This window comes from Oryx dammah, unplaced genomic scaffold (genome assembly GCF_014754425.2).
Source record: "Oryx dammah isolate SB20612 unplaced genomic scaffold, SCBI_Odam_1.1 HiC_scaffold_9, whole genome shotgun sequence".
Classification (NCBI taxonomy): domain Eukaryota; kingdom Metazoa; phylum Chordata; class Mammalia; order Artiodactyla; family Bovidae; genus Oryx; species Oryx dammah.
Window position 1 is genome coordinate 48,081,977 of NW_024070193.1, and position 14,587 is coordinate 48,096,563.

Genomic DNA, 14,587 nt, shown 5'->3' on the forward strand with positions numbered 1-14,587 from the left:
TCCCACTTCAACCACATGTGTTGTCTCCCTTGCCTGCTGGCATCAATTCTGGGAGCTTAGAGCTGTTTGTCCTTGGGGAAGATGTCACTGTGGTCCATCTTGCTCATTAGACTCCCGTGGTCACTCCTCTTTTCTTGCTACTCATTGTCATGCTTTCCCCTGGGGCTCCAGAGAGGACAAGAGTCATGTTTCACAAACTGGATCAGAAGAGTGGGAAGAGGTCACAGTGACCACAGGTGGGTAGAGAGTACAGGGGCTAAGAGCACAGGCCTGCTGATGGAGCCAGACCTCGGGTAGTATCCCAGCTTTGTTATTTATTAGCACATCAGGCAAACTCTCCCCGCTTCCTTTTGTTTCCTCAACTGTGAAATGGCCATAATAATACCTATTTCACAAGATGATGGTGACGTTTAAACAGCAGAATGTGTAAAGGACTTAGCCTAGCCTATTAGCTACTATTCCTAGAATCATTTAGTCCAGCGCGCTCATTTTATAGATAAAATTCCAGGTCTCCAGTGGGACCTGCAATTTCAGTTTTAGTGACTTCTTCTGAAAGCCCACCCATTAGTCAAGTTTGCATAGCTGGTTACTGGCACGAAGAGCACTGATTGGCTTTGAGAAGAGATACTTTGTTCACGTTCTATAGGGAAGGGCCAAGGCACTCAAGCCGAGCATGCATGCATCAGCAGGTGTAAATCTGACCTTGCCTTAGACACAGAGTGAGTCATGGTATTATTATTAATTGAAAGGCTCCTAGAACTGAGAGGCAGGACAAGTTACAGATGCTACATGAAGAGGAAGGCCTTGAATAGTGGGTGGGCTTTAGATAGATGGAGAAGGGGGCAGTTACTGAGCTTGGGGAGAAGCGGGGAGCAGCAAAGACATAAGCAAAGTGGTGACAGAAGTCAGAGTAGTGGTTACACGGGGAGTCTTCTGGGTCCCAGAAATGTTCTCCATATTGGTCTTGATACTCTTTACACAGGTGTTTGCATATGTTAAAAAAAAAAAAAAAGCATCAAACTGTAAAGTTAAGATCAGTGCCTCTTATTTCCTTCGTATGCTTGTTAAACCTCTATTTTAAAGAGATCAACAAAAATAATACCCCGCAAAAGAATCCGTGTTGGGACTTCCCTGAAGGTCCAGTGGTTAAAACTCCATGCTTCTAATGCAAGGGTCGTGGGTTTGATCTCCAATCAGGGAACTAAGATCCTACATGTCATGCAGTATGGACAAAAAAACCAGAAAGAAACAGTGTTAATACTTCTATTCTTCACCTTCTGGGCAGAACAGATAAGAATAATGACTTAGGTCTCCAATAAGCTCTGATCTTGGCTATGTCAGACTCAAGGCTTTAGTGCCTTATCTGTCGAAATGGGTTAATGATAGGGTCAGCTTGGAATGTCCTGGTTGGCCTGCTAGTTCAGTGCTCATCCAGGCACTGCACATCTTCTGTTCCCATCTATTCCAATCCTAGCTCTGTTGAGCATCAGTATGAGGGCAGGAGAGAGTCTCCTGGGGAGACTGACAGCATGATTGGTGGATATCTGGGTTGTTCTCCCAACACTGCTCCTTTCTAGCTGGAGGACTTGGGCAAGACCTGTTATCCACCTGAGTCTCAGAGTCTTCACCTGTCGACTAGAGATAGTTGTCCTTCGGGGAGATTGTACAGTTTGATATGAAACCAGATGGATTGTGTAGCACTTCTGGGTCAACTACTTAATAATTATGTTCCCTTGGGGAATACTGATATTAACAGCAAAATTAATATATGCTTCCAATGTTTTAGTCATTGCTCTAAGCAACTATAGATAAGTGTTGTTCTAAGCACTTATTTAATTCTTATGATAACCTCATGGTGCTTTTATTAAGCTAGCTTTATAGATGAGAAAACTTAGGACAGAGTAGTCGAGTAACTTTTCCAATGTCCCACAGCTAGTAATTTGTAGACTAGGGATTTAAACCTAGATAGTCTGGCTCCAGAATTTAAGATCTTAACCATTACACATTGCCTCTCTACTTATTGGTTTCTTAACCAATGGAAAATACATAGTGCATTTTGAAATATCTGAAATAACTAAGCATATGTGATATAGGTTTTAAAAGTGACAATTTCACTGAGATCTCGTTTTTATCCAGTGACAATATTTCATGCTGTATACTGTGCCAGGCACTGAGGGGCACAGAACCATGGATGGAATAAATTTGTGTCTGTCCTCACAGGAGTTACAGTCGACTAGGGCAGACAGATATTAAACAAACACATTAATAAATAAAATTATAAGCTATGATAAATGTCAGAAAAGAATAGGATTCTTTGGGAGATCACCTTGAAGTTATCAAATTTAGAAAGGCAACATCACAGAAGGCCTCCCCGAGGAAGTGACATTTAAGCAGTGGCCTAAAAGGAGACATGCCATTTATGTCAGAATTTGCCTTTTGAAAGCAGAATTTGAGGACCAAATCAGAATGTGATTTGTGGACAAAAGATGGATTCATTCAATGTCAAGAGCCACGCAGCAGCACCGGATTTTCTGAACACCTTTCGCTTCCCTGGAATAAACCAATGGGCTGCATTATATTGGTTGGCATTTACATAATATTCACAGTTCTCTTGCCTTAGAAACTTGTCCAAAATCCATTTCTACCTGTCAACATTTGCATATATTTTCTTTAGAAACTTGGCAAAGAAAAAAGGGGATTATTGTTCATGAGAAACATATTTGATTCTAAAATAATTAATGTTTAAGAAGAAGATTGACAGCCATAGAACTGCCTCATGGGAAGGGGCCTCATATAGGTGCCACTGTTTTGGGGAGGTGTTCAACCAAGGCCAGACAAAGGGAGAAAATACTCCAGTGGGGGCTGTCAGCTTGGGTGTGAGTTTGCATATTCTTTACGGTCCCTTAGCCCGGTGTGCACTTGTACCTCTCCCAGCTAGAATATGTGACATTCATATTATAATACAGTCATAAAATTTCTAAAAACAGTAAGTCTTCACCAACTTCTCTCATCTAGGTTTGTCCTGTTCTTCTTCAATACCTTCAGGCGCTTGCCTTTATGATTTAAAACTCCATGGCCAGAACCATATAATTTAGTGCCCCCCCTTTTTTTACAGTCATCTCCTAATTGTTAGGATTCTTTTTTCCCTGAAAATACTCAAAGGCACCCAAAGCAAGAAACATGACCTTTTGTTAGATGGGAAGGTCTGAGTGTATGCTTAGACCAATTACCTCATTGTACAGAGGAGAAAACTGAAATCCAGAAAGAGAAAATACCCCAAGAATGAACAAGGTTTATTATAGACCTGTGACTGGGGCTCCAGTCTTCTAATTTTTGGCCCAGTGTTTTTTCCTCTGTACCACTGTATTATCCACGACACCTTATAGGGCTAAATACACATTAAGCCTTAACAGTTAGCAGTTACTGAGAAAGGAAGAATTTTTGAGTATTTGACAAAATGAGAAAGAGCAAAATCTTCCAGGCTCACCCTGAAACCAGCAGCTCAGTTGAGCACTTCCAGGCTATGGCAATTTCAAGAGAACCCTTGAACCTTAAAGGCACAGGGCAATGTTCATATTTGACTCTAGCCAAGAGATGTGTTGCTTCTCATTCCCTAGAGAGTCAAGAAGCAAAATAAATATGAAGGACCATCATCTTATTCCTCAAACAGTTGCATCCAGAAGGCAACTGAACAGATCAGTCATGTCAGGGAGAAATACTTCTTCCAGGTGCTTGATCAAGCCAATTTCTGATGTTTTCTGCTGCAAAGTTAACTTGTCCTTAACTAGACAAAACCTTAGTTTCCTCACAAGATCACCCTCAGAATGAGTCAAAGCCAGCTTTACTTCCAGATTCATAAGACATCAGCACTCACAAAATCTCTAGCTTATTTAAATGTGCCTGGGCATGTTTTAAAAACTATAAGAACTCACAGTGCTTGCCAATCTCCCTCACCCAAGAATTCTGAGGGTCTGTTAATGATATACTCTGTTAATGATATACTCTGACCCATTGAATAGGATAGGGATTCTGTTGAGGAGAAAAATAGATTCTATATGTTTTTAATAAAAACTCTTATCCACAGCACGGATTCCCTTCAAATTCTTGAGTATATTGTAATATATATTATCTCAGTAAATAAACACTTTTATTTTGGGCAGCTGAACCATATTCAAAAGTATCCATTCACTAAAGGTGGGGGATGGAGAAATAAAGTGGAAACATTATGAGTTTTTAATACTGTGTTTAATTGTAAATGATCTCAAATGTTTCTTTCAATTGTATGCAGAGAACTAGTGGTGCAGAACTGAAATAGACTAAGTGGCTATTGGCTATTAAACCACATGTGTAATGGGAAATATTAAAGTTACATTGTACATTTGCATAGCACTTAGCTTACAAAATGCTTTCACATATATTATTCGATTCTCCCAACAATGGCATCAGATTAGCAGGGCAGATGTTAGCATCTCCAGTTCACAAATCATAGAAATGAGGGTAAGAACAGTTCAAAAAAACCTAGTTAGTGTCAGAATTCAAACTTCTTTCTCCAATTCCAGTGTTGTTTTAACAAAACCACAATACTTCTCTCTCTCTTTTTAGTAACTATAACTTGGAATCTCTAGAACTGACCAAATCCACGACCCTGAGTTTCTGGTTCCATAATACTCCAGATCATGTGATGAGCAACTTGGTTTCTTCCTTACTGTAAAAAAATGTTTCTCTCCTCATTTTATTTTCCATGGGTTCAGGTTGGAAAACGAAGACTCATAAGGAAAGAATATTTTCCTCCTCTTCGACTTTATTTGGATCTCTGTTCTAGTGGGCAGAGATGTTTTGATTAAATGCTTAGTAGGCACTTTCCCTCAAACTTTCAGATTTCTTTCTTCCTTGAATTACTCCTTTCTTCCATTTTATCTCCCACCGAAATTTGATTATTCTCAGCACTATAGGCTGACTCACTCATTGAGCACTACAAACAGGGCAGTTGTTCCCCAAGCCTCATAGAAAACCATTCTCACTCGGCTCTCACCCATCCCCACAGTTCTTTTTCAGCACCGCGGACAGCTCAAGGACATGCTAGGTATTACTTCGCTCTTTCAGCACCAAAGATGGTACACACCATTTTCTCCACACTGTAAATAGTTTTTGTGGTTCTCCATCCCTGGACAACAGATCACCTAGCTATTATCTCTGAATCATTCAGAGATAAATTATACTCAGCAAGGATTCCCATAGCCCTATTCCTTTAGCACCAGGGGCAACTTAGGACTATTCAAGTTCAAAGACAATACTGATATTTTTTCTGATGTCCCAGATATCTGAGGCTCAATCTCTGACTATTGAGCAAGAGCATTCATAATGTGGTCTCACTTTCATTACCACAAACAGCTTATTGCACTTTCCCAGTGGCATTGCTACTTCAAATTCTGTCTCTTCTCTGGATACCTTACTGGCATGTCCTGTTTCCTTGTTGCTCCAATCAGATGCCTAACAATTAAATTTTTCAGGCCAGTGGGCATCTCAGATAGACACTTATCAGTATCACAGCTATCTAAAATGCTGACACTTTAGAGACTACTCTAAATCTTGACTAGTCTGGCCACATCCCTTGAAACAGGAGACATTTAATTCCATGTTCCTATTAGTATGGAGACGCCAGCAATATCTCCAGTGCTAAAGTTAGCTAGGCTGCTCAAGACACTAACAAAGAGCCTCACCACACTCTCAGCACCATGTACAATACAGTTTCACTCAGATGTGTCAATGGCTTAGTTACTACTTCTGAGCACCAGCTTAGCCACATTCACAATCTATCCATGAAATGTCCAACCATCTTTTCTATTCTAGTGACATCCTGATAATATTTTTGTTGTTCTACCAGGCAGCCAAGTCATGGCAGCAGAACCGGAAGCAGCTTATTATCATGGTCCTACTCTTTGGGTAACCTCACCGTTAGTTTAATCATGCCTGTAGTTACACCCATACCCAACTACTCTCGGCAAATCAGGCAATCTAGTCCCATCTTTTATACTCCACTGTACTTACTCATGCTCCCCCTGAGTCCCCATGACTAAAACCATTCCCATCCCCAAACTGAGGTTCAACAGTTCTTAAAACGTCTCTTCCTGCTTTTCTGTGACATTGACAGACCCTTGTTCTTCCCCCTTTCTGGCTGTAGCATCTCTGTAATGTTCAACACCTCCTTGCCCTCACACCCTCCAGTTTTCAGTCCTCACTGTTTTCCTTCAACCTTGGAGAACAAATTTAATCCAAATCAGGATGGACTTTGGGAATGCCTGCCTTAAGTTGTTAATGAACAGAAAAACACTTGCACTGCCCCCCCTACCCCACCGCCACCAGTAACATGGGATATGGTAAAAGTCTACCCATCCTGGTCTTACTGTCCCAGTCCTGGTGCTTTCTCTTCCCTGTTTTCCTAAAACTCAAAACCACTATTAATTTAATAAATATCTACTGAGTGTTTACTAAATGCCAGACACTATGCTACATGCTGGAGAATCAATACTGAACAAGATGAATGTATTCCCTCACTGAGCTTACGATTTGGTGAGAGAAATAGAAAAGCAAATAGCAATTATGAATCAGAGGTTTATAGAGAAAATGCAGCAAGTTAGGCAACATGAAATGGAAAAACCAGCACAGATTTCATATAGGATCAGAAATAGAGGATTTATCCCAAGAGTTAAAGAAGGAGGGGAGATTAATCAGGCAAATCAAGGTGGAGGAGTAATTTTAGGCAAAAGAAACAGAACATGGAAAGGTCATAAAATGGGAAAGAATGTATTAGATTTAAGGGGAAAATAATAAAAATGGTATGCTTGGCAACCACAGTGATGGAGAGGTAAATACACAGTGAGGGTTACCTTGAGTGTTGTAGGGAGCTTTAGAAGGAGTTTAAATAAGAATATAATATAGCCAGATTTTCATTTTAGAAAGATCATTTGGATACAGTTGGAAAATAGATGAAAAAGGACTAAAGAAGAAGAAAAAGGGATACGTAGAAGGTCAGTAATTGGATGACAGTGATTTAACCACAGGTATGACAGAGAGGCTAAAGAGAATGAAGAGAAAATACTAGGCAGGTGGAATTTATAGCACTGGATGTCTGTTTGGATGTGGGAATGAAATAGAAAGGACATTATGGTGATAGCTAAGTTGTGGACAGGCACAGAAATAGGCTCTTGGGTACCATTCACAGAGGCAGAGAGCTTTGAGGAGAGGCAGATACTAGAAAGGGGTGAAGAGATGATAATTTCAGTTTGGGTCATGTTGAGTTTGAGGTGCCCAGTATACATTCAAGTAGAAATACCAAATTAGAGTCTGATCCCCATGGACGTAATAAGAGCTGGAGATAAAGAGTCAGGAGTCATCTGCCTATAGACGAGAACTGAAGCCATAAGTGGCTGAGATGCTCTAAGGAGGTGGTGTCACACAGACCTGGGACTGAGTGCCTGTCCTGCCACTTATTAGCAATGTGGTCTTGGAAAAGTGAACGTTGCCACTCTGGTTTCTCATTTACATGTTAGAGATAATACCCCACAGGGTAAGTGATGGTCAATACGTTAATGCATGCAAATTGCTTAGTTCAGAACCTGAAATACAGTGAATCTCTATCAATGCTATTTGCATTATTATTATCACTATGCAAAAATTTTAAAAGCATAATGTAGACCCTCTAGAGACACAGTCACACATGGGAGAAAGTGTGGAAAGGGAGCCTGAGTGTGTCACAGCAGCTGAGGAGAGACTGTGTTTCCAGAAGGAGGACGTAGGCAAAATGGTCAATAACCTCATCAAGACAAGAACCGAGAAGTTCTGCCTGAATTTATCTAGAAGCAGGTCTCTGCTGTCCTTACAAGGAGGCATGTTAGTGAGGTAGTGGACATAAAGCTGCTAAAACTGAAGAATGGCTGGAGATAGTGAGCAGAACTCAGCAGGGAATGGTAGGAGAGAAGAGGGAAGGACTGGATGGGCTGTGTACAAGGTAAAAAAATTTAAAGTTGAAAGAGACTTGAGCATCTCTAAATGCTGATAGGAAGGAACCAGCAGACAAGTCAGGAGAGAGAGATGAGGTAGTAAGGGAATAAGGTCCAAAGCAGAAGGAAGACTGGTCTCAGCCAGAATGAGAGGTGATGTTCTCCTGACTGTGACAGGAGGGAAGGTAGAAGGGTTCAGATGGTAGGGATGTCAGAGGTTTGGGGGCATGAAATTAAAGGAGTTGCGTGTTCTGAATGAGGGAGGGAATGTGGTTATTGTCTTACTGGAAGGGGAAGTAGGAGGAAGCAGTCGGGGAAGATGAACAGTATTTGAAATATCAGACTAGGAGAAACTGTTGCCTAGGGAAACCATATGACTCCTAAGTGGCGCTGATGTTTCTCATCACTCCTCAACAGTCCTGATTCATGGAAACCTGAGTTAGACTCATCTAGGTTGACCTAGGCTGGATATTTAGCATAGGGACAGGGGAGTGGTTGTTCATGGAATTCTTATCTGGATATGGAGAGAACTGTTCAGTCATGGACAAAAAGAGAAAGCAGTGTGGAGGTCCAGATGGAGTTCAGAGAAGGGGAGAAGCATCAAAATTGTCAGCAGATAAAAGGTGGTGACCAGGAAGTAGGATAAGACTCAAGATAAAGTAAATCATAAACCAAAGTCTTTGATGAGTGCAGCAAAGTGCCTATACTCAGCGGTCATAGAAATGGGGAGAGACGGCAATGTGGCTGGATCTGGTGGTGGTGGGATACAAAAACGATAAACAAACAGTGGCTAGAAGCTCATGAACAGCACAGAGACTACTCTGAGGTACTGGCTGAGAGTGGACTGAACAGCCTCCCTCAAGAACACGGCAGAGCAGTGGAGTCCTGGGGAGCTCAGTGTGAATTAAGGAAAGAACTAGAGAGGTGGGGGGAGGGTGGGGGAAGCTGTTCTAGCAAGCAGGGTTGGAGGGGGTGAGCTAGTAGGCAGCCTGTTACCTCTCTGTGGTTGTGTTCACTCTCATAAGAATACATTCTTCCTAAAGAAGAATGAGAAGATGGAATTCCCCTTTGGGTCCCTGGAAACTACCAACTTCCGTCGATTCACCCCGGAGTCCCTGGTGGAGATTGAAAAAAGAATTGCTGCTAAGCAAGAGTCAAAGAAAGTCAAAGAGAAGTTCAGGAGGCAGAAGGACCAGAAGGAGAAGCCTCGGCCCCAGCTAGACTTGAAAGCCTGCAACCAGTTGCCCAAGTTCTACGGTACGCTCCCGGCTGAGCTGATCGGGGAACCGCTGGAGGATCTGGACCCCTTCTACAGCACACACCGGGTAAGGGCTCCTGGCGGGAACGGCCATTCTCGGCTCTGGGAGAGGAGGCCTCCGTCCCACCCAGTCCAGGAGTCCTCCTGCACCCTGGGTGATGTGGCTGTCAGCTGGACTCAGTTAGCGAAAAATCTCTCTAACGCACCTCCTCAATGTTTCCTTTGAATCCCTATGGTGTTCATGGTGGAGGTTAATTAAATTCAGATCCTCTAAAGACAGCTATTGTGGAGTTTTCAGATAAAGTTGGCCATTCCCTTGGTTGAGTTCTAGCCTCAGATCTCTAGAGGTGTTGGCTGTCTATGCAAGTAGGGAGCAGAGATCTTCAGGCTGGAGTGGGGGCAGTGGGTAGAATCAGGAAGGGGAACCAAAATCAGGATGATTTAAACCAGTGGTCCTCAAAGTAGGGTCTCAAAACCCCTGGGGTTCCCAAAACCCTTCTGGTGGGTTCAGGAGTTCAAAACTTTGCCTTAAAGATCCTTAGAGGTCATTTGTCTTTTCCACTCACATTCTCTTGTGAATATACAATAGTGAATATAGAGGCTATTAATAGAGGATCACATCAGTCTAACAGCTGCAGGAATGTATGTTTGTATACTCTTGTGTTTACACAATTAAAAAAGGCCCTTTTTATTTCTGATATTGTATATAAATATATATATATACACATATATGCATGCACATATACAGACATATGCATGCTTGCTAAGTCGCTTCAGTCATATCCAACTCTTTGTGACCCTATGGACCATAGCCTACCAGAGTCCTCTGTCCATGAGATTCTCCAGACAAGAATACTGGAGTGGGTTGCCATGCCCTCCTCCAGGGGATCTTCCCGACCCAGGGACCAAATGCATGTCTCTTGTGTCTCCTGCATTGCCAGGCAGGTTTTTTACCACTAGTACCACCTGGGAAGCCTGTACCCACACCCACCCACACCCACCCACACCCACCCACACCCACACCCACACACACACACACACACACACACACACATTCACACACATGGTATAAGAAAAAAGTATAAACATTAACAAAATATTTTTAAGGTTCTCAATAATTTTTGAGAATATAAAAGGGCCTTAAAATTAAAGTTTGAGAACATCCAGTTTAAACTAGAACTATCTCAGACATTCTACACTGCTGAAAAAGGAGTGTGCGTTTTGGAGCTGGGAAGGGCAGGAACCAGCCATCTTAAATATGGTTTGTAGAGAAAAATAAGAAGGCACTGGAATGCCTTTCTCTCTCCTCTCAGTTGCCAAGAACCTACATCCTTCCTAGATGTTCAGAGGAGTGAACCAGTAGAAGGTTTGAAAGGGGAGCCCTAGGAGGTAGAGAACAGAAGGACCATTCCAGGGATGTTCGACTAATCAGAAGAGGAATTAAATGCAACCAGAACTCCACCTCCCTGCTGCCAGAATCCTCCCCCTTGTATGATATATCTCACCAGCCCTGGGTCAGTTTCCTATTCACTAGGCAGCCTCCGGGGCCCATCTGATGTACAGTCAGCCACGGGAGCCTGGGGTCTTTCTGGGAGTGAGGATATGGCTTTTAGTTCTTGATCCTCTCTAACTGTCTGCCCCTCCATTTGCCTCTCATTGACTCATGGGTTTCAGAGCCCTTCTCACGCATGAGCCTGAGATAATCTCACTTACGTTGGGTGAGGATGTGTGTTTCTCACTGGAGGTCTGCCTTCTGTTGTGTTTTGTTTTAGACATTTATGGTGCTGAACAAAGGGAGGACCATTTCCCGGTTTAGCGCCACTCGGGCCCTGTGGTTATTCAGTCCTTTCAACCTGATCAGAAGAACAGCCATCAAAGTGTCCGTCCACTCATATCCTTTGCACGGTTGCTTCTTCCACATGTTAGATTCAGATGCTGCCAACTGTGTCCTGTACCTTCTTCAGGGGTTAACAATGGGGCCTTCCTCCAATTGAATCCTCAAACAATGGGATCATTAAATTGAAAAAAATAGTTTGTGGTTTTAATGTGTTCAACACCTGAAAGCAGTCCCAAGACAGAGGAGGTATTCATGTAACCCACAGGTGGGTTGGGGATCATGTAGACCAGTCTGGGCCCACCTGTGGATGTACAACTTGTAAAGGGCACCATATGTGGCCTGCTCTTCCCACAACATAATAACCAGGAAGGCTTTATGGTTTGGGCAGATGAGACAGTGGTAGGTTGGTTCTCTGTGGTCTAACCATTCTGGACAGTGACTGCTTATTTGGCAAAAAGCAGCCCTTCTTAGTGGGTGAAGAGAACAGACTGTAAAGGGCAGAGTGAAGATTGTCTCACTGGGATCCCACTGGTCATGAGGCACTGTCTAGAGCATCAGTTACCACCCAAACTACCAGCAGGTTAAAAATGTCAATAGTCTGAGGTTCATGCCATTGGGGAATGTAGTAGTGATTAGAAACACACTGGTCAAAGGTCTGTAATAAATTAATTGCTTTAGGTATCTTCAGAAGCTGTCTCCAGGTTTTGTTTTCTATTCTTTTTTTTTTTTCAAGGCAAGTCAAACTAGGACAAACGAGATTTTGGCTTGGTTTCCAAGGATCTTCCCTGGTGACTGTCCAAATTGGAAGTTCCTAATAAGGAATTCAGCTGCGTCTTCTAAGAGGTTGATTTGCAAGAACATCCTTGCCTTGACTGGCCTAGCAGATGGTAGCCAGCCTCCTCTGAGTTGGGGGAGGACAGTAAAAGAGCTCTCATATCATACTCTGGGGCAGCTTGTTAGATTGCTGGGTGGCATTCAGTGAGCTGGTAGCACACTACATTACATTTAGCCTTTACGTGTTTCGCCTTTATGGCCAACCTGTGGCAATAAATTTCTTAATTCAGTCTTGCTGTTGTTTAGTTGCTAAGCCCTGTCCAACTCTTTGTGACCCCATGGACTGTAGCCTGCCAGGCTCCTCTGTCCATGGGATTTCCCAGGCAAGGATATTGTACTGGGTTGCCATGCCCTCCTCCAGGGGATCTTCCTGACCTGAGGACCGAAGCTACATCTCCTGCCCTGGCAGGTGACTCTTTACTACTGAGCCATTAGGGAAGCCCAATTCATCCTTAACTTTCCTAATACGATGGAAGGGCTTCACAGGTGGTGATACTGGTAAAGAACTTGCCTGCCAGTGCAGTAGACACAAGAGACACGGGTTCAATCTCTGGGTTGGGAAAATCCCCTAGAGGAGGGCATGGCAACCCACTGCAGTGTTCTTGCCTGGAGAATCCCATGAATAGAGGAGCCTGGTGGGCTACAGTCCACGGGGGTTGCAGAGTTGGACAGGACTGAAGCGACTTCTTAGCACAGCACAGCACACAATGCTGTGAAAGAGTATTTACTGAAAATAACAGCCTCCCACTGCTAAATACTTGCTAAGCATGAACACTGTCGTAGGTACAAGAACCCTTGAAGAAGGGATTAGCATCTCCGTCTTATATCTGATGAAACTGATACTGAGGCGTTAAATTAATTGTGCAAGGCCACATAGCAAGTTAAAAAATCCAGACTGCATCCTGCTTAGAGTAGTGTCAGCAATAAGGAAGTAGGAAGTTAATGGAAATGAATCAGACTAATTTTTTCTCTAAGTATGTCATCTCTATATAGGTGTTTTTAAAAATATAAATTACATAAAAATTACAAATAAAGAAAAGCAGCAAATATGCAAACTCTTTGTCATCCATTCTGGTTGATTTACATCTATTTAAGTAAGAAACAGCTATTTAGAAGTAAAATCCCATTAAGGAACCAAGTGCACTAGTAAATATTCTTTTTATCTTGAGATTTGATGAATTGCTGGGTAGAGTCACAGCTGGACAGAAAAGCTGTTAAGCGTCTCTTTCTCACTAAAGACTGCACTGATATATTTAAATCTCATGAACTTGGTAGCTCCAGCCCCCAAAATATTCTTCCAGGTATGGAATTCTCAAAGTCCTATTATTACTATTTCACCAGAATTATAATTCTAATCAAATTTGCCTTGAGCATTTTCACAAGTAATATTATCAGAATATATCATCATTCTTTTAAAGGTTTGTGGAGTTGGAGATATAATTTTAATTTAATCCTTGGGTTAACATTCTCCCCCCACATGAACACATTTCTTAATTTAATTGCAAGTCAACAGGAAAATGTGGTTTAATTAGTAGAATTTCCTTTTTCGAAATAGATGGGTTCCTGAGTAACTGTAAAACAGAGTACATTAAAGGCATTTACAGAAAACTAAAATAGTTATAGATATTTCTGCTCAAATTGAAATTATGGAAGAAGACTGATTCTCACCCTCTCTGTAAATCAAGCTTCTCCTCAGGTGTTTTTTTGTCTTTAGGAAGTAACTAGTCCCCAGAAAAATGTCCAATGGGAGATATTTATCTTTGGACTTTGCCACCAATATTTCTGCCCCATATATTTACCCTCTTCCACTCACCTTCCTTTTCAGTATCTTTGTCCCTTTCTTGCAATTTATTTGCCCCTTTAATATTCTTTAAAGGGACAAAGATATTTTCTTTGCCTTTAATATTCTTCCCTCTTGCTTACCGGAGTTCTCCTTGATGGCCTAATCCTGTTTGGAATCTTCTCCTTAAGCAAATATTTTACCCACCTGTGCCTGCCTCCACCATTCCTAACCAGATGTCCACTTCCTCAGTATGACTGACCTCAGCTAAGTTAGAAACACAATCTGACTACCCTAATTCCCATGAAAGCATGTGGCCCTCCCCTTATCTCTAGCGTCCTCGGAGTACAGATGTCTCCCCTTCCCCTAATCCATAGGATATACATTCCAAGACCCCCAGTGGATGCCTGAAGTCACGGACAGTACTGAACCCTCTGTGTTTTTTCCTATACATACCTACCTATGATAAAGTTTGATTTATAAATTAGGCACAGTAAGAGAGTAGAGCAGTAATAAAGTAGGAAAATTATAACAAAATACTGTAACAAAAGTTAGGTGAATGTGGTCTCTCTCTAAAAATGTCTTATTGTGCTGTACTCATCCTTCTTGTGATGGTGTGAGATTAAACACCTACAATGATGACATGAAGTGAGGCAAATGATGTAGCCACTGGGACATAGCATTAGGCTACTATTGACCTCCTGATGATGTCAGAGGGAGGCACGTCTGCTTTGGGGGTGACCCTGGATCATGGAGCCATAATGATGTCAATGCTTGGGTGTCGGAAGCAGACAATGTTGATGGTTGGGGATCCCTGGCAGGATGGAGTTAGAAGGCTGAGATGTCACCACGCTAACTGAGACTGGTGGGTAATTTCA

The 14,587-nt window shown here is 42.3% G+C and overlaps 1 protein-coding gene across 3 annotated transcripts in view; it reads left to right on the forward strand.

Annotated features, from left to right (window-relative positions):
- Positions 1 to 9,055: 9,055 nt before the first annotated feature.
- Positions 9,056 to 14,587, forward strand: part of SCN10A (sodium voltage-gated channel alpha subunit 10) — an 88,346-nt gene continuing 82,814 nt past the window's right edge. For all 3 annotated transcript variants that reach the window (XM_040246208.1, XM_040246209.1, XM_040246210.1), the window contains exons 1-2: positions 9,056 to 9,325; positions 11,031 to 11,158. In XM_040246208.1, coding sequence (XP_040102142.1) covers positions 9,056 to 9,325; positions 11,031 to 11,158 — 398 coding nt within the window. The remainder of the gene's footprint in view (positions 9,326 to 11,030; positions 11,159 to 14,587) is intronic.